Raw genomic sequence first — 21,218 nt, 5'->3', positions numbered from 1 at the left:
TTTAGTGAGCTAAACACGGAAAAATAGTCATGAGCTTAAATGGTAAAGGGATGAGAGTCTCAGACATTGTTCGGGGACCAGTTTTTGTACCACCTTTTTATCTTTTTTTGTGAGCAGTGGCACAAAATGGAGCATCGACAGTCCAGCTCTCTGTAACTGAATTTAAAAACATGTTAGTTTTTTGTCTTTTGTTTTTTTAACAACCTAAAATTTGTTTTTAGATTTCTTCAGAGGCCCCACAGTATCAAATATCCGCCTGGCTGGTTTAGAGTATGTTCTGCACTTCACTGCACTGAATGGGAAGATTTACTTTCGAAGCTACAAGTGAGTGCATTTGTTAGTATACTCTTGAATCCAGGGCTACAGCACTTTAATGTGACTTTTATAGAGCTTGAACTTAGAATTGGCGTTTGGTCCGAAGTTTGTCTGGAGAGTTGGCAGACAAGCAGTGGCAGGCACAGCAGCTCTGTGCTGATCCTCAGATGTGTCATCCCCCTGCTCACGTCTGCCTCTGAAACCCTGCTTTTCCAGGGCCCCAGAGCATCTGGTGCTGCAGTCCTCCGAGCTTAGAACACTAATTCATTGTGCAATATCTCCTTCTTTTTCTTGACTGGATTTAGAACACCGAGTCACAAGTCTTAGACCAGCCAAAGCAAATCTCAAAACTCTGAGTCTTCTGAGCCTAAAAACTGGAGTCTGAATGGAACGAGCACATTCAGTGGCTCTTTTACCCTCTGCAGCCTAGCCCTTCTACCCCTACCACAATATTATTACGAATCCTAACGCTCTGGTTTTATTTTCATTAAAAAGCTTAATGACATGCTACAATTGTGCCTTTTGAGATAAGCATGATTTTTTTTTCTTATTTATAACAAAGTGTTGGCCCTGGCTGATCAAGCCCACACTTGCCTAGAGAATATATTGACTTCCATCAGCTGCCTTCCTTTGTACATGAAAGACCGATGCCCGTTTGTTTTTGAGCTATGGTATGGAAGTGCAGCCTGAGAGCCACTGACAGTTCAGTGTTGACAGTGACTTGTGTGCCTTTGTGCTATACATGCAGCCACTTGGGGACTTCAGCATTTCATCCATGGTTTAATTTTTTTTTTTTTTTTTTTTTTTAAGTAAACTGTACCCACAACGTGGGGCTTGAACTCATGACCCTGAAAGCAAGAGTCATATGCTCTACTGATGAGCCAGCCAGGCACCCCTCATTTTGGTTTTTTTCCTTCATGATGAAATACCTGGTTGACTAGCTTCTATCAATGAACGTCCAAATGAAAGTAAATATTCACCTTTTTTGTTAATAATTTACATCTTTGTCTCAATTGTATTGAGTCAGAGATAACTCCATTCTTCTCACTATATGTTTGGTGTCATCATTTCTGTTTTTCTATTTTCCTTTTGTTTAGATAATAATAATAGGGAAAATGCAATAAAATAATCCACATGATTGCAAGATGTAGTTAGGGATTTTATAATCATTTTTAGCTGGTTGAGATTGAAAGCCCCTTAAATGTGTTGGAATTTCCCAACTTACTTTGGGGCTATGAAGAATATATTATAAAGTAGATGGCTCCAATTTATAGAAAAAGAAAGATGAAAAATCACTAAATAAAAAGAATCTTTTTGGAAACTTGTGTTAAGCAGGCCCTAGGGACATAAAGGAGCTAAAAATATGAAGATCAGAATCTTTGAGGATGAAAAATGGGTAACAGTAATCTAAAACTCTTTCATTGTAAATAGTTTCAAAGAAAGCATTCACTTATATCAGAACTCATATTTAGTGAAAGGAAAGATTAATTTGTAAAGAAAGAAATGCAGAGATAATAAAATGGTCAGAAAATTAGTAAATCAGACTTCGAAACATGGATAAATTAGCAGTGTAACTACACATATCTACCCATCCACTTACTTTAAGAAGAATTAACTGGAATCACTGTTAGGTTAGCATGGCATAACCATTTCCATCCCTTAGTGGAAAAAAAAAAAAGGTTTGAATTTTTCAGATCAGAGACCCTAGAGTAAACTTTTAACCCCAGGTATTTTGTATAGGCCCTGTAATACCTGTTAGCTGTTGATTGAAAATAGAAAATAGACTGTGGGTGCCTGCCTGGCTGAGTCAGTGGAGCATACAGCTCTTGATCTCGGAGTTGTGAGTTCGAGTCCCATGTTGGGTGTAGAGATTGCTTAAAAATAAGATCTTTAAAAAAAAAAAAAGTATTGTGTGATTGAGAGCAAGATGCTAGTGGAGAAAAAAATCACTAGATTAGTTTAGCCTGCAGGGGCTGTGCCCCACTTGGGAGAGGAAGAAAGAAGTGGTCTGAGGAATGAACATCACCTCTGAGCCTAGTGACTTGGCTCAGGGCCAGGCATTAGCCACATGACTTAGGCAGAGCACTTCTCCGGGCCTCCGTTTTTCCTTTGCAAAATGTAGCGATGCTATTTCGGTAATTCTGCAGCCCCTCTGTGATCAACAGTAATTCCTTTATAAGAGGGAAAGAGTTGCAGGTAGAGGTGGGAATATGCCAGAGAAGTGTGCCTGACTTCGTGTGGTTCCTTAGGCATTCTTGCAAGCTACACTTCTGTGTCCTGCCTTTGCTTTTACCTGAACAGTTGGTACAAGGTAACAGTTAACATTACCACACATTACTTGTGAAGATTAACAAGGTTAATTTTATAAAATGGCTTAGAGTTTCTTGAATGAAAGGAAGTGTAAACATGAAATTGTGTTAATATAACCTTTGATCTGACCTTTTGGGGGAATAAATCATATCGTTACTGGCCTCTTCCTGTATATTGTATAGTAATTAATTCCTCATATGTGAGTGATCATTTGTATTCCTTGGAGAATTTTATTCACTTAGAAAGTTAACGTTCTGAATATAAAAATTTTTAGTAACTGCCACATTTGCCTTTACGATGGCATTTGTAAGGTTTTATTGGGGAGAAACATGCAAAACGAAGTATTAGCATACCTTAAAAAGCAAACAACATTATAGGCAAGAAAACAATATCAGCAGAAGAGAGGGATATGGAAGGGAGAAAAGTAAAGAAATTAAACTTGAACAAAAGTGGTAATGGCAGTCTTTCTCAAGAAATAGGCAAACAGTATTTTAAAATATACAGAAATTACCCATCAACATATCTTATAGCTTGAGCCCGTCTGAAAGCAAAGGAGCTGGGTTGTGTTTGTGTCTTATAGTATATAACCTTGCGGAATTGAATATCACTTTTGATTACAGGGAGCCAAAACAAAACAAAGCTTGAGGTTAGGATCTGAGATGGAGATTAATAGGCATATTGGTATAACACTTTTTGGAGTAGGTACTTGGCTGGAGACATGATGGCCTAGAATTGAAATGTCTATCTTTAAAAAAATTTAAAAAGTGTGAGATGAATAATAGAATGGGGGTGAAGGAAAAGGGTTTCAATTGTGTTTTTAACGGGTCAGTGTCAGTCTCTTTGCTTAGTGTGATTATAAAAATCATTTGTAAATTCTCTATTAATACATTTCCCCAATCATTTTAGATTCTAGATTTCATTGTTAAAAGTTTAATCAAGTTGGGACGCCAGGGTGGCTCAGTCAAATAAGTGTCTGACTTCAGCTCACGTCCTGATCTCGTGGTTTATGAGTTCAAGCCCCACATTGGGCTCCATGCTGCGTGGACCCTGCTTGAGATTCTGTCTCTCTCATGCCCTCTCTCTCAAAACAAACTATAAAAAATATTAAAAAATAAAAAGTTTAACAAAGAGAAAGGATTCAAGGTCTATCACCAGCAACCATATGTAGAAAACTGATATCTGGAGAAAGTTTTCTTCTATTTCTGTCTGTTTGATGTGCAGTAAACCTGCTCAGTGAAGTAATTCAGATAAGATCATCTATACAGACAGTATGGCACTGTAACTTAATTCTTTGGTAAATGGCAACACATGTAGTTATATATATACATGTAGTTATGTAGAAAATCTTAATTATATACACCACTCAAAAGGTTACTCTGTTAGGAGGACACTTTCATAAATTAAAAGGTACTTGGGTAACATGAATCCGTCAGGCATGCCAGGAGCTGTTCTAGATCTACAACTCTTCCATTTAGCTGAAAATCAGCATTTTAAGTGGTAGAAACATTTTTAGTTTGACATTTTTATATATACAATGTCCCTGATGTCTTAAATAGTCTGTTGAACACAAGACATTAATCAAGATATTTTGATGGGAGTTTAGCTTTAAATATCCTTTATTGGAGGTACTGAAAGTATGGATGCAAAAGCAGAAGTATGTGTGTTAGAACTGAGTCAAATGGTCACTGCCACCATATGCTTTGAATTAGCTTTTATAGAAGATGCCCTGATATCACCATTTAGTTTCTAAAAGTATTTTCCCCACAGTGGGCCTGAGGCAGGCATTCTCTCAATTGTCTTCTACTGGAACCAGTATGCAGAGAGTGGCCTGAAGGCTCCTGTTTTGGCTTTTTTCTCTCTGCTTGCTCCCTTCAAGTCCCATAAAATATTCATGTTACCTTGTACTGTTATTGGAGCTTTTTTTTTTTTTAACACTTCTGCTTTTGACATATCCTAGGCTGGTGTTCGTTTTTTCTTTTTGTCTTGTTCAATTGGGTATAAATAACTATCTGATACAGCATATCTATCATTATGACTCTTCTTGCAGCTAGTGGATGTACCTCCCATGGGTGGACTGTCTGCATGTGACGCGTTTAGGGCCCAAAGGGCTGTTAATGAGCTTATTATGCACATTCACTTCTGCTTCCTGGTGTTTTCTTGCTCTTGGGTATTCCTTACTGTGCTCTACTCTTACGTTCTTTCTCTTCTCTCATGTCATTTGTTGTCTCCCTCTCATTCCACCTTTGGTGTGAAAAGTTTGACCTTTTATAAATATTGTTTTCATTCAATTCTTATAGTCCATGTGGAGATCTCGCCACTATAACAAATTGAGTCAGCTCAAATAATCACCGGATCTTTGAGCTGTTCTTGACTGTTCTGTGACTCACAAAAAGAATTTGTTAGTCTCCCTTCCTCTGGTTTCCACATTCCTCATCTGTTTCCACATCCATAGCTGTTTGGACATATGTTATCTAGAAAGTTGTGGTTTTGTTATATTAAGCTTTTAAAATTCATTCCAGTCTATGGAGATCAGTAAATGTCTGTACTATGGACAAAAGTGGATTCTGAATGGATCTTTAAAGAAATAAGAATTGTTGGGGCACCTGGGTGGCTCATTCGGTTGAGCATCTGACTTTAGCTCAGATCATGATCTCACAGTTTGTGGGTTCGAGCCCCACATCAGGCTGTGTGCTGACAGCTCAGAGCCTGGAGCCTGCTTTGGATTCTGTGTCTCCATGTCTCTCAGCCTCTCCCCCGCTCATGCCCTGTCTCTCTCTCTGTCTCAAAAATAAACATTAAAGAAATAAGAATTGTTAATCATGTAAGCATAACATTTCAAAGGGCCAACTGAAAATGTTTTTATAATTATGTAAATCTGTAAGTAAGATGAAGAAGTCAAATCAAAGGATTCCATTTCTTAAAACAGTTGTCTGTCTCACTTGCTGTTTCTCAACAGTATTGTATACTTTTGTGTTTGATTTTTAAAAACCAGCAAGCCAGAGAATATACTTGGCCTAAATGTGTAAAGCATTTAAGAAGTTTAGGCTCCTAGAGGCACCTGAGTGTCTCAGTTGGTTGGGCATCTGACTTTGGCTCAGGTCATGGTCTCACACTCCGTGGGTTCGAGCCCCGCATCAAGCTCTGTGCTGACAGTTCAGACCCTGGAGCTTGCTTCCGATTCTGTGTCTCCCTCTCTCTCTGCCCCTCCCCTGCTCATGCTCTGTCTCTCTCTGTCTTAAAAATAAATAAAAACATTTTAAAAAAGAAGTTTAGCCTCCTAAAGATGGTGTCATTTTATGGAACTGTAGTTCTCTTGAACAAAAATATTTGAGGGGATAAGGATTCCATCAAAGTCAAAGCAACATTTTTCTTTCTTTCTTTCTTTTTTTTTTTTTTTTTCTATTTCACAAAGGTTGCTGTTGAAGAAGTCTGGTTGTAAAACACCAAGGATTGAATTGGAAGAGATGGGGCCCTCATTGGATCTGGTTCTGAGGAGGACACATCTGGCGTCAGATGATCTTTACAGATTATCTATGAAAATGCCAAAAGCCCTCAAGGTTTATAACTTGCAGATTGGTGCCATATTTATTTGTATATTCCACTCTTCTTTCCAAAAAAGATTAGCAGCATAGTACATTAAAGAACATACAGAAAGAGATCGATAAAATAGATAAAATTAGACTCTCAGAACAAAGAAAAGGAGGAAGAAGCACATAAGCCAACCATAAAGGATAATAAAAGAGCTGTAGAAACCATGCATCAACTATGGCTGAGAGCTTTCTGGTAGCCAAGACTGCCAGTTTTCAGCAAGAAAGAATTGTGTGGGGCGTTGTAGAGATGGAGGATTTAGAGCACAGGATGTGTAACTCATATTGTTTAAAATGTGTTTGACTTTTGAATGGTTTTGAAAAACAAGTAGAAATGGCTTCTCTGGAATGCCAATAAAGATTGACTAGATAGTCACAATTCCTTAAGCTAAACACAGGAAATTCTCTCACTGGATGACAATGGTTAGTGTAGTCTATAGTATTGCTTTTCAAATGTTGTCTGACAGTTTACCTGGGAGTTGTTAGAAATGCTGAGTCTCAGGTCCCTAGGCCTTTTGAATTATAATATGCATTTTAACAAGATCCTTAAGTGATTTGTATGTACTTAAGTTTGGGAAGAAAAGTCTGTAGGCTTATAGACTATATCATTGAGTAGGAGCTCACGAATGGAAATTGTTAGTAAGACCTTTGTTGTACACTAGATTTTTACCAGTTTATGGTAGTAGAGACCATTACCTATATATATATGTATATATATATGTATATTCTTGTTTCATAGCCAAAGAAGAAGAAAAATGTCTCCCATGACACTTTTGGCACAACTTATGGAAGGATTCATATGCAGAAGCAAGACCTAAGCAAACTACAAACCAGGAAAATGAAGGGGTTGAAGAAGCGACCTGCAGAAAGGATAACAGAAGACCAGGAGAAAAAATCAAAGAGAATTAAAAAAAATTGATGGAACTAGCCAATAACTGCAGTGTTATTGTAGTCTGTTTACCTAATAGAGTTATCAAGCATCAGTCATTTCAGAGTTTCTTACAAGATTTTATTGTATATTTTTATAACATGGTAATTTACCTAAACTATATATAAATTTACCTAAACTTAAAAATATTATGAATTAGGTTGAAAGTAAGCCTCTTTTGATATATATATTTTTAAAATTTTTTAAAATTTATTTTGAAAGAGCACAAGTGGAGGAGGGGCAGAGAGAGAGAGGAAGAGAGAGAGAATTCCAAGCAGGCTGTGCACTGTCAGTGCAGAGCCTGATGCAGGGCTCGAACCCACAAACCGTGAGATCATGACCTGAGCCGAAATCAAGAGTCAGATGCTCAACCAACTGAGCCACCCAGCTGCCCCCTTTTAAATATTTTTTTTAATGTTCGTTTATTTTTGAGAGGGAGATAGAAAGCATGTGCGTGGGGGAGGGGCATAAAGGGCGGGAAGAACAATCCCAAGCAGGCCCTGCACTGCCAACACAGAATCCCATGTGGTGCTCAAACCCATGAACTGCGAGATCACGACCCAAACTGAAATAAGAATCAGATGTGCAACCAACCTAGCCACCCAAGCATCCCAAGCCTCTTACTTGAGACTTATCCTGGTGGGCCATTTTCTTTCAATGTTATGGTATTCCCTTTGCCCTCTACCCACCCCCCCCTCCTGGAAAGTCTCCTGTCTCATTGGATTGGTAGGTGAGGAGGGATCTCCAGAACAATGATTGGTATTTTAAAGAATTTCTGGATTAAGCTTTCAATAAAGGGAGGAAGCCATGGAAAGTAGAATTGGCCCAAAGGAACTGTATACACGCTCAGTATGAACTACCTGGAAAGTTAACCCCATCTTCCAGCACAGACCTATAGTCTGACTTTTGTTTTTTTACCTTTCTGTTACTTTATTTTGCCTGTTTGAGATTCATTTGAGATTTTTAACTTTGCGTCTTAAAACATTTCTCTAAGAGCATGTCCGGTACCTGATCATTGACATATTACCATACTATTGGGTTTTTTTGTTTCAAGTTTTTATTTAAATTCCAGTTCATTCACATACATACAGTATAATACTAATTTTAGGTTGTACTATTGGTTATCTGAAGAGATTCTGCCACTAAGCCCTATCCCCACTCCTGTGAAAGAAAGGCAGTGTTAGTAGGGCTAGAAGTGAGAGAGGAGAGAATGGGTAAGTTTTGAGACAGAGGGCACTTTAGGTACTGAGTAGCCCTGGGTAGCTAAAGGTCACATAAAGGCCCTGGGTGTTTGCACAGCAAGTGGGAATAAGCAAAAGCCAAACAGCTTGTTTTGAAATTTTCTTCAAGATGGGCCTTGTGCCTAGGAAATGGGAAGAAACTGTCCACTTCCTCCTAGTGTTGCATACTTGTTTTCCTTAAATGTCGAATTTAGGTTCCTGGTAAAGAAGCTCCTTCATGCAAGTGCAAACCTACCATGTTGTAAAAACACAAACCTCTATAAACTATGATTGTTCTAGGAAGTGGAAATGTTTTGTTTTTGATTCCATGTCAGGGGCCTGTGTGTACATTTATGGGAGTTTGCTGATACTAAGCCAAAGCTAGAGCCTCGGTTTTACCTTCCATATATTTTCCCTTGTAAACCTATTCCTTGGCCTTCCCTCTCCCCTTCCCTTTCCAGATGGCTAATACCTCTCATAAGAAAGGAGCTGTTATTATTCATTTACACTTATTGCTTGATTATACATTTAACCAAAGACCAAACATCTGAAGCAGATGTTTACGTTTTATATTTTATGTCTGAATGGGGAGAAAAAGTTAAAATAATTCATATCCAGCCATCTATAAGTAAATGGATAATAGGTGGGGAGAAGGGGAGTCATGAAAGGGGCATCAGAAATAGTGAATGCAGAGTTCTTCCCCAGTGCCTGACCCCAGACTTCCAGCTAACACTTTGGGAAATAGTGATGCAGCAAAGCAATGGGTCACATTAGCCACCTACAGGAAGGATCTTGTCATACGTTGACCTCTATCCCAGCAATTCAACTGATTTTAATGTACAGATGGCCACATTTTTGGTATGTGGGTCATTATCTTGGAGTGTTTTAAAAATTTTTGAGATTTGGTAATGCATTCTTTTGTCTCCTATGTAATTTTTTTTTTTTAATGTTTTATTTTTGAGAGAGAGCGTGAGCAGGGGAAGGACAGAGAGAGAGGGGGAGTCACAGAATATGAAGCAGGCTCCAGGCTCTGAGCTGTCAGCACGGAGCCCAATGCAGGGCTTGGACCCATGGACCGCAAGATCATGGCCTGAGCCAGAGTTGAATGCTTAATGACTTAGCCATCCAGGTGCCTCTCTTATGTAATTTTTATCTCAGATTATAGAGTGTCTAGTAAGTGTTTGCATCCTGTTCAGTAAGAGAAGTATATAGTATTACTGAAATGTAGTTGGAAGCCTTTTTTTCTCTTTCTCTCTCTCTCTCTTTTTTTTTTTTTTAAAGGAATCTTTGTCGTAGTTGTTGAGCCATCTGGAACCCTTGATCCACCATTTATATCACCATTTCTGTGGAAAATACGTTTTAATTTCCACTTGTCCTTGAACTTAGGACACAGCATACATAAATTGGAGAGGTGGTAAACTGCCTGTCTTACTTCGTTTTTACTTAACCAAGTTTTACTTAACACTTTGGATTTTGGTAGATGAAGAATTTTTTTTTTAATACCAAATTTTTCTTTTTTCTAGGTTGTTAATACTGATACCAAGTTATATATAATTTCATGAAATTTGGTTCCTTTTTATAACCTAAATGCTACTATTTGTTTTCTTGGTATTGAACATAATCCAAAGTAGAGATGTTATTACTCAGGAAAGGAAGAAAAGAATTCACCCCAAGTCAGTTTTCAGTTATCTGATTACCTAGCTTCTTCTGATCTCTCTTTCCTTTCGTTTATACTGTTAGCAATTTCATGTCCCCCAACCCCCAGGTGGGGCCGGGAGAAAAGCTTTATTTATAATGGAAGAAGTTAAAACTATTCCTAACATTTGACCAAGGAAAGGCTTGTTTTTAAACCGAATTTCAGGGGCACCTGGGTGGCTCGTTCAGTTGAATGTCAGACTTAGGCTCAGGTCACGATCATGTGGTTCATGGATCGAGCTCTGTGTCAGGCTCTGTGCTGAAGGCTCAGAGCCTGGATGGAGCCTGCTTTGGATTGTGCCTGCTTTGGATTGCGCGCGTGTCTCTCCCTCTGCCCCTCCCCTGCTTGCTGTCTCTCTGAAAAATAAACATTAAAAACTCCTAAAAATAATTATAAACTGAATTTCAGTTATTGGTGCTTTGTCCATCATAAAATTCAGTGCCTGCAAATAAATATACAGGGTCTTCATTATATCAACAGTATTTTTAATAGATCGTCAACATGGTCAAAATATCCCCAAGCCGCATTAAAGGCAAATATATCCTACCATATCTTCTACACAATTGAATAATGTTTTACACAATTTCATTATGTATATAATGAAATATATATGAATAATATTCTACACATTAATTGAGATAAGTTACTATGGACCAGGAGGTAAAATGGGCTCACTGGCTTGAAGTTTATACTAGCTGTGACAAAGTCAACTTGCTTTTAAATGTGTATTGTTTTTCCCTTAAACCAACAACTTGAGTTCAAGTTTAAAAATAGCAAAACTGTCACTATGTTTCCTGTATCACCCAGAGTGGCCCATGTTAGGATTTAACTGTGCTTAGGTTGAATTGGAGCTGTTTGCACTTTTTCCATTTGAAAGCTCTTTGGGAAAGATTTTTAAAATAAGGGGAATATATAAGGTAAGCCTTTCTTTTTAGATAACATGCATTTTAAGTCTATTTTTGTTCTTTTAAACAACTTTCCCTCCTCCCTCCCCAAATCCATTTCCCCCCCACCTCCACCTTCACACCCACTCTAGGGCATCAGAAAATGTGTTCCAAATACGGGAGAAATGGCTGGCACCACAAGGTCCTGCTGAGCAGGGTTGGGGCTTGTATGAAAGATGGCAGATCATGGGGAAATGACAAAGCTTGTAGAACTCAGCAGTTAGCATTTTTGCCAAGCAAAGATGAAAGCCCCTGAACTTTACTGGGGTTGGATTGGTTCTTCCTTCAAACTGAAAGCCAGGGTTCTGAGGGCTCAGCAAGAAGCAGAGTGGCGGGTGTTGGCTCTGGGAGGCACACCCTCCCACTCAGCTGCAAAGGCACCACGTTTGGGTGCCTGATCAGGGTAAGGGGCTTGAAGCCAGGCCTTGTTCAGGTAACCCCTCTGTCCATCTCAGAATGCTGGAAGTGAGCGCAGGGGTTCTTGGAAGCAAAGTGCAAACTAGTAGGTGCATTTGAAATAGATTGGAAGATTCACATTCATCAACTTGAGGAATTTACTACCTCAGTCCCTTAGCTAGTTCCCCAGAGTCCTCTGACAGAGCAGATGGCAAGGGGACCTAACAGACCTCACTTTAGATGACGACCTGTGACAGCATGTCTGGTTCAGCCTCTCAGAGGCAGCTTTCAGGTTTATGACCCTGGAGGAAAGAGCATGAGAATTCATTGTCCCCATTAGGCCCCATTTCCATCCATTTAGCTCATCACTTAAAGCTAGCCCAGGTCACAAATGTGTTTTGAGTTTTACCCCCAGCACCTTTCTCCATATAAGGGGACCTTAGGGAAGGATTAGATGGAATCTTGAAAAATCAATAAAGCACAAACGGCAGGGGAGCTCCTTAAAAGAAATTCTGACTGGAATACATGGGAGGGAGGCAGTGCAGTGTGGGGTTTGGGGAAAGTTGTGGCATTAAAAGAAACTGACTCCTGATGCTGAGAGCTCAGCTGAGATTTAAAAGGTCAGGAATCTGGGGTGCCTGGGTGCCTCAGTCAAGCGTCTGACTCTTGATTTCTGTTCAGGTCACAACATCATGGTTTGTGAGTTTGAGCCCTATGTTGGGAGAGCCTGCTTGGTATTCTCACTCTCCTCTCTCTGCCCCTTCCCTGCTCGTTCTCTCTCTTGCTCCCAAAATAAATAAACTTTAAAAAATGAAAAGGACAAGGATCCAATTAAAGAGAGCATAAAATGATGGGCAGCACCATTTAGTAGTATGGTTTTCTAAGAGTAATGTTGGAGTGGTTAGTTCCCAGCATTTTCCCCAGAAATACAAAGGAAACAAATGAGGTTTTGTTTTGTTGTGGTGGTAGTATGAAAGAATTTTTACGTGCCTAATAAGGCAGGTGGTATGATACTAGCTGACAGAATTCTTACGTTATTTCCATGCTTGAATATGAGAGGAGTAAAGCCATCATGGTTGAGAGGCAGAGTTCCAGAGAGTAATCCTTGTGACATCAAGGGGGGTTAAGCATGGTATGGAAAGCTCTTGGCTGATTGAAATGATTTGGAATCTCAATCCCAGACAGGGACAATCAGTTAATCTCAGAGGAATTGTGGGGAGTTGTGGCGGTGGGTAGAGGTAGTTATCTTCTAGAACTGGCCTTGGTAACATTTGGGAAAGAATCATGTAGGTGGCTTGTGAGCTCTTATGCAGAAATGGAGATAGTCAATGCTGGGAGCCAGGCTGGGTTCCGTGGGGACTAAGAGTGTCAACCGTTCCCCCCAACGTTTTTTAAAAATGTTTATTTTTGAGAGTGCAAGCAGGGGAGGGGCAGAGAGAGGGAGACAGGATCTTGAAGTGGGATCTGCACTGACAGCAACGAGTCCAACGTGGGGCTCAAAGTCACCAAATGCAAGATTATGACCTGAGCTGAAGTCAGAAGCTCAACCGACTGAGCCACCCTGGGGCCCAATCCCCTTTATTTTTGGAAAAGAGTTGACTCTTGAACAACACAGGGGTTAGGGGAATCCCCCTCCTGTGCAGTAAGAAATCCATGTCTAACATTTGAGCTCCCCAAACCTTACCTACTGGTAGCTACTGTTGACCAGAAGGCTTACTGGTAACAGTCAATTAACACATATTTTGTATGTTATATGTATTAAATGCCATGTTCTTATAATAAAGTGGGAAAAAGAAAACATTATTAAGAAAATCATAAGAGAAAATACATTTATAACACTGTCCTGTGTTTATAAAAAAAAAAATCCATGTGTGGGGCGCCTGGGTGGCTCAGTTGGTTGAGCGTCCGACTTTGGCTCAGGTCATGATCTCATAGTTTGTGAGTTTGAGCCCCGCGTCAAGCTCTGTGCTGACAGCTGGGAGCCAGGAGCCTGCTTCAGATTATGTGTCTCCCTCTCTCTACCCCTTCCCTGCTCATGCTCTGTCTCTTTCTGTCTCTCAAAGATGAATAAACGTTAAAAAAAAAAAAAAGCCATGCATAAGTGGACCCGAGCAGTTCAGAACTGTGATGTTCAAGGGTCAACTGACCTTGCATGGTAGATAGGGGAGTAATCATTCACTCCACATTTACCAAGTATGATTATTTTGCAGCTACCTTCATTATATATAGTTAGAAGTTAAAAAGCATTTTTCTTAAAATACAGGTTTGATTTTTTTCCCTAATTATAAAAAAGAAAAACCAAGTCATTTTTCTAATTACCAAAGAGAAAGCTGTCTTCTAATTTCTAGTCTAGTGGATCCTCAACAAAACATTTAAATTTCTCCAAGTATTCTTGTGAATCAAATGGTGAAATGTGATATAACTAACACATTTAGGCTGCTTCATAGCAATTTGAAGGGCTACTGCACATAAAAAATATTGATCAATGATGAATAAATCTGTAGCATCTGCAAAGGAAATCTTTATTGGCAAGCCACAGGGCTCTGTCCTTGGCCTTTGTCTCCTAAACAGTTTTACTTTCCACTTGAATGATGACAAAGTGACACACTTACTAAATTTGTGGATGACATAAAGCAAGGAGAATATTAGATGACATAATTGTAACGTATGTTGGGCTAGAAAATATATTGGCTAAAAAATATATTTTGACTGAAGCCAAAAGGAGAAATTTAGTAAGATAAGTGAGAAATTCCATACCAAGGGGGGAAAATATAAATATAGTTAGGATAGGGGTGCCTGGCTGGCTTGGTTGGTAGAGCATGCAACTTTTTTTTTAACTTTTAAAAATGTTTTATTTATTTGTTTTTGAGAGAGAGAGGGCCTGTTCCAGCAAGGGAGGGGCAAAGAGAGAAAGAATCCTAAGTGCAGAGCCCAACTGATGTGGGGCCAGAACTCATGAACTGCGAGATCATGATCTGAGTGGAAGTTGGATGCTTAACTGACTGAGCCATCCAAGGTCCCCATCAACTCCTGATCTTGGGGTCATGAGTTCCAATCCCATGTTGGGCATAAAGATTACTTAAGTTAAAAAAAAATAAATGAGGGGCGCCTGGGTGGCTCAGTCGGTTAAGCGTCCGACTTCGGCTCAGGTCGTGATCTCGTGGCCCATGAGTTCGAGCCTCGCATCGGGCTCTGTGCTGACCGCTCAGAGCCTGGAGCCTGTTTCAGATTCTGTGCCTCCCTCTCTCTCTGACCCTCCCCCCATTCATGCTCTGTCTCTCTCTGTCTCAAAAATAAATAAACGTTAAAAAAATGAAAAAAAAAAAAAGAAAAAACATAAGGGAGATGTGGTTCTATAGTTGAGAAACAACCCAGGAAACAAACCCCTTGTCAGTCATCAGTGTTAAGTAGACTTCCAGAAAGTTCCACAAAAATGTAAGTTGCATTGACAGAAGTAGAACATTCAGGCTGACTGAAGTAGTATACATGAGATAGAAAAGCAAGTCTGAAAATAGCACTGGCTGATATGAATATATAGTAAAAAGGTAGAGGTAACAGAGACCCAGTGTCTCTAATTTGCCCAAGCCACATCTTGGTATTGGTATTGGTTCCAGTTCTGGGGACCACCTTTGGAGGAACTTGAGCTACCTGGAGTGTGTTCAGAAGATGATGATGAGGGCAGTGAGAATCTCCAAACCTTGCCAGATGAGGCCGAAATAATTTCCCAGGGGAAAAAGGCATTCACTGAACAAAATTTGTTTTTATCAGCTTAGTTGGAATATAATTTATGTATAAAAGGGTACATCCATTTATTTTTTTAATTTTATTTTGAGGGGCAGAGAGGGAGAGAGAGAGAATTCCAAGCAGGTTCCATGCTGTCAGTGCAGGGCCTGATGCAGGACTTGAACCCATGAACCATGAGATCATGACCTGAGCTGAAACCAGGAGTCAGACACTCAACCAACTGAGCCACCCAGGCACCCCTGTATAATAAAGTGCATCCATTTAAAGTATATAATTTGGTGAGTTTTGATGTTTGTATATATCCACGAAAGCACTGGCATGTTAAAGATGGGAACATTTTCATTACCCCAGAAAGATTTTTCACCCTTCTTTGTAGTCCATTATCCCTTTATCCCAAGGCCAGGCAATCACTGATCTGCTTCCTGTCACTACAGATTAATGAAGATTTTCTAGAATTGCATATAGTAAATGGAATAGAAAAGGACATCTCCTGTGACTGGCTTCTTTAACTCAGCATGAAGATTTTGAGGTTCACACATCTTGCTGCATCTATCAGTAGTTCATTGTTGAGTAGCATTCCCTTGTATGGATGTACCACCTGATTTGCTTCTCGTTCATCTGTTTGGGAACATGTGGGTTTCCAGTTTGGGGCTATTATGAAAAAAGCTGCTATGAACACAAATGTTACAAATTTCTGTTGATAGATGTTTTCATTTCTTTTGGTTAAATACCTAGGAGTGGAATGGTTGGGTTATTTTGCACATACAGTTCCATTAGAAACTGAGTGAATGACAGAGAAGCTCCCAGATGCCATGAAACTCACATTCTAGTTGAGGGAAGGAGGCAGTAAAACACATGAACAAACAGGATAAGTTTAGAAAATGGTAAGTGATAAAAGGACAATAATGCAAAATAGGTGAAGAGTGACTAAGAAGGGTCTACTTTAACTAGAATGACAAGGAAAGATCTCTCTGTAAAGGTGACACAGGAATTGAACTGAGTTCTGAGTTGAGAAGGAAGCAGTGTATGGAGATTTGGGGGTGCGCATTCCAGGAACTGGGAACTGCTGGTGCAAAGTGTTTGTGAAATGAAAGATGGATGAATTAGGGGTGTAATAGTTATCTCCAGGTACCTGAAAAGTAATCAGGAAGAAAAGGGATTACACTTGTTCTGGGAAATGTCAGAGTCATAAATATGACCTCCGAGTTTGGAAGTTAGATGAAGACAAGTTTTGGTTTAGTCCAACCTTTTAATAGTGGGACATGCAGGGATAGGAAAATGACCAAGTTCTAAGTTCTTTTTTGTTGCTATTGAGGTTTTGCTTTCTCTCTTTTTTCTGTTTTATTTTTTAAAAATTTTTTGAAGTTTATTCATTTTTGAGAGACTGAGAGAGACAGAGCATAAGTGGGGAAGGGGTGGACAAAGAGGGAGACACAGAATCCAAAGCAGGCTCCAGGCTCTGAGCTGTCTGCACAGAGCCCGATGTGGGGCTCAAACTCACTGACCACGAGATCATAACCTGAGCTGAAGTCGGACACTTAACCAACTAAGCCATCCAGGCGCCTCAGTTTTTTTTCTTTTTTAAAAACCACATTTCCTACTAATGTGAATAACAACTATGACTAGAAGGACCTGAAACTAAACTTGTGACTTTGGTCCCTCAACGTGAATTATAGAGCAAATAGAAATCTAGCTTATAAACCAACTGCAGTAATTTGCACTACTTCGTAAGGCCACTGATAGAAGAAATATTTCTTTTTCTTACTAAGTCTGTGTTTAACAATAGACCGTTAGAAAACATTCAAGTGTGCCCTGAAAGCCTGGGAAAGGAAGGATGTGTTGTCTTCCTTCAGTCAAATGACATCTTCTGTGGTTGGTGTATAGGAAGTGTGAGCACATGTTAATAATAAACATGAGGGGGATTCTTTAGCATTTAACTACATCTGTCCATTTATTTTTAACTTTTTTAACGTTGATTTATTTTTGAGAGATGGAGAGAGGCAGAGCACAAGTTGGGGAGGGGCAGAGAGAGAAGGCAACACAGAATCCAAAGCAGACTCCAGGCTCTGAGCTGTCAGCACAGAGCCCAACATGGGGCTCAAACTCGCAAACCGCAAGTTCATGACCTGAGCCAAAGTCAGACACTTAACTGAGTGAGCCACCCAGGTGTCCCTATATCTGTCCATTAAAAGTAATAATATATCTGTCCATTAAAAAGTGTTGTACCTGGGTGGTTCAGTCGGTTGAGCATCCAACTCTTGATTTTGGCTCAGGTCATGATCTCACAGTTCAAAGTTGAGCCCTGTGTGGGGCTCTGTGTTGACATTGAGAAGCCTGTTTGGGACTCTCTCTCCCTGTCTCTCTGCCCCTCCCTCACTCTCTCTCATTCTCAAAATAAGTAAATAAACTTTCAAAAAAATAAATAAAAGTAAAAATAATGATTTCTAATGATATCTACCGAGGTTTTAACCCAGACAAAAGATGTAATTATATAATTGGAAAATGTATTAGAGGACAAAGTTATATAATTATTATTGTGCAAACTTAAGAACAATAAAGGAACAGAAGAAGGGAGAGGAGGAGGAGGAAATGGAAGAGGAGGAGAGAGAGAGAAGGAAAAGGGGAAAATAGCCCTGTCAAGAAACCGCTGCTTTCATTCTTCCGTGATCTCCTTCAGTCCTTGCCTATATGCTTCTGGAATCGTCAGGAAAGAGTGCAGGCATAATTTTAGGACTATATTACTTTGTGGAATTTTAATTCAATGAAGTAGATCATTAATTATCAATTTCTTATATAAAAGAACAGTATATTTAGAGTCTTTTGCCAGAGAAACTTATTGGTAGTTTCTCTGGATGGGAGGGGTGCATAATGGATAGGAGTAAGATACAACTCCCCAAGCGGGGCTCCTCAAGCTATGGTCTGTGGCTCCTTGTCACCTCCAGAGAATGTGATAAGGGCTACTTTCTAGCCCTGGTCATCCTCAGGGTCCTCAATTTGTACAGAAAGATCATTTACTAGTGGCAGAGAATGGCTGTTCTCCATGAACTTATCAGGGAGTATAATCTTTATTGAGATGTCATTCATATACCATAAAATTCACCCTTTCAAGGTATACAATTTGATGGTTTTAGTATATTCACAGAGTTGTGAAACTATCACCACCATCTGGTTCCAGAACAATTGAATTACCCAAGAAGAAATCCCGTACTCATCAACAGTCACTGCTCATTCTCTATTTCTTGGACTAATCTACTCCTGTCTCTATGGATTTGCTTATTTGGGAAATTTCACATATGTGGAGTGATACAGTATGTGGTCTTTGGTGTTTGGTCTTTCACTTAGCATAATGTTTTCAAGGTTCATCCATGTTGTAGCATGTGTCAGTACTTTACTCCTTTTTTTTCCTTTTTTTTTTTTTTTCCCAAGTAGGTTTCACAGCCTGCACAGAACCCAGCGTTGGGGGTTGAACTCACCACCGTGAGATCAAGACCTGAGCCGAGGGCTGCTTGGGTGGATCAGTCAGTTAAATGTCTGACTCTTGGTTTTGGCTCAGGTCATGATCTCATGGTTCATGTGCTGACAGCACAGAGCCTGCTTGGCATTTTCTCTAGGCTTCTTTCTCTCTCTGTCTCTGTCCCTCCCCCACTTCGGCTTTCTCTCTCCCTGAAAATAAATGAAAAAACATTAGGGTGGCATGGGTGGCTCGATCAGTTAAATGTCTGACTTCAGCTTAGGTCACGATCTTGCGGGTTTGTGAGTTTGAGTCCCGCATCGGGCTCTGTGCTAACAGCTCAGAGCCTGGAACCTGCTTCAGGTTTGGTGTCTCCCTCTCTCTCTCTGCCCCTCCCCTGCTCATGTTCTGTCTGTCTGTCTCTCTCTCTCTCAAAAATAAATACACATTAAAAAAATAAAACATTAAAAAAAAAAGACCTGAGCTGAAATCAAGAGTCGGGCACCTAACTGACTGAGCCACCCACGTGCCCCAATACTTTACTCCTCTTTATGGCTGAATAATATTCCATTGTATGGATATACCAGTGAGTGTAATCTTGAATTCACTGTCACTCTGTATTTAGCAAAGATAAGCCAGGCCCTTGGAAAATGGACATAATTCTCAAATATATTTGTAAAAACAACATTGTTTATGGAATTGTACTGCAAAGGTCAAACAATGAAATGAAGTCTATCCAACCAGGCTATTAAACAAATATAGTCATAAAATCACACATTTCTTAAAAGTTTGATTCACTCACACTTGCAAAAACAATATAAATTGTATACATTTTCATAAATTTTAGTGTAATTTTTCCAGATAGAATCCAAATCAAACCTTCTCCTCCCTACTCCTAACACTATTCACTATGTAATATTGATTCTTGTTTTAAGTGGGTTTCCTTTCAACAACTTTTTTCTGTAATTTTTCTTTTAATGTTTATTTATTTTTGAAAGAGAGACAGAGCATGAGCAGGGGAAAGGCAGAGAGAGGGAGATATAGAATCTGAAACAGGCTCTAGGCTCTGAGCTGTCAGCACAGAGCTGGATGTGGGGCTTGAACTCGTGAACCACAATATCATGGCCTGAGCCGAAGTCGGATGCTTAACCGACTGAGCCACCCAGGCACCCCTCAACAACTTTTTTCCAATACTACTTATCTCCAACTTCAAGGATCCGAATGCTAACAGTGATCATTTCTAGGTGATGAGATTATGGGTCATTTTCATTTCCTTCCCTCAACAAACATGCTTTATATTTGTAAATAGGAGGAGGAAAGAAAAAGAAATAGGCTGAGAGAAACAGTTACGGAAGTTCTGTAAGATGTGCAGTCTGTCCATTTCCCTAGAGTCCAGAGTGCATTCTTTGATGAAGCCAGAGGTGGGTTGCATTTACTTTGGTGCCCTAACCTGTGTTAAAGAGTATTCTATGAATATCTTCATTTCAGTTGTTGCTGCATTTATTGAAGGATATCCATGGGACTGTCTTACTACATTTCACAGGATCCTCTTTATAAACATCTGTAGAAGAAACATCTCTTTGACCTCAGTACCAGGAATAGTATTAGCATTTCCCCCAAGGAAGTAGTTTGCTTTTTTTAAGTATTACTGTTAATTTTTTAAGTAGCTTTATTGAGATCTAACTCATATACCATACAATTCACACATTTAAAATGTATCATTCAATGGCTTTTAGAATATTCACAGAGTTGTGTAACTATAACTACAATCAATTTTATAACGTTTTTATTATCCCAAAAGAAAGCACCTCCCCTGAGCCACCATCCTTCGGTTTATCCTTCGCCAGTTCAAGACAACTACTAATCAATTTGCTCTCTGTGAATTTGCCTAAGCTGATATTTCATATAACAGAGTGATACAATGTGATCCTTTGTGACTGCCTCTTTCACTTAGCATGTTCGTTTGTTTGTTTTTAATTTAAATTCAAGTTGGTCAACATACAGTGTAGTGTTGGTTCCAGGAGTAGAACCCAGTGATTCATCACTTACACACAACACCCAGTGCTCATCCCAACAAGTGCCCTTCCTAATACCCACCACTCACCTCACCCATCCCCCCACCCCTCTCCCTTCCAGCAAACTCCAGTCCATTCTCTGTATTTAAGAGTCTCTAATGGTTTGCCTCCTTCTTTGATTTTATCTTATTTTTCCTTCCCTTCCCATATGTTTATCTGTTGTGGTTCTTAAATTCCACATGAGTGAAATAACATATTTGTCTTTCTCTGCCTGACTTATTTCGCTTAGCATAATGCACTCTAGTTCCATCCACGTTGTTACAAATGGCAGGAATTCATACTTTTTTCAAAAAAATTTTTTAATGTTTATTTATTTTTGAGAGACAGAGCATGAGGAGGGGAGGGGCAGAGAGAGAGGGGGACACAGAATTCGAAGCAGGCTCGAGGCTCTGCACTGTCAGCACTGAGCCTGACGCAGGGCTCTAACTCATGAGCTGTGAGATCATGACCTGAGCTGAAGTTGGACACTTAAGCAACTGAGCCACCCAGGCACCGCAAGATTTCATACTTTTTGATTGCTGAGTAGTATTCCATTACACACACACACACACA

At 39.6% G+C, this 21,218-nt stretch overlaps 1 protein-coding gene across 1 annotated transcript in view; it reads left to right on the top strand.

Moving 5' to 3' along the window:
- The window catches only part of RPF2 (ribosome production factor 2 homolog), a 34,856-nt gene extending 26,614 nt beyond the window's left edge, over nt 1–8,242 (top strand). Inside the window, exons 8-10 of the mRNA XM_027057085.2 lie at nt 222–324; nt 6,038–6,182; nt 6,952–8,242. Of these exons, the coding sequence (XP_026912886.1) occupies nt 222–324; nt 6,038–6,182; nt 6,952–7,131 (428 nt within the window). The 3' untranslated portion in view covers nt 7,132–8,242. The remainder of the gene's footprint in view (nt 1–221; nt 325–6,037; nt 6,183–6,951) is intronic.
- Nucleotides 8,243–21,218: the final 12,976 nt, after the last annotated feature.

Source organism: Acinonyx jubatus, chromosome B2 (genome assembly GCF_027475565.1).
Source record: "Acinonyx jubatus isolate Ajub_Pintada_27869175 chromosome B2, VMU_Ajub_asm_v1.0, whole genome shotgun sequence".
Classification (NCBI taxonomy): domain Eukaryota; kingdom Metazoa; phylum Chordata; class Mammalia; order Carnivora; family Felidae; genus Acinonyx; species Acinonyx jubatus.
The sequence above is the reverse complement of the archived record's forward strand: the minus strand, read 5'-3'. Positions and strand labels throughout refer to the sequence as shown.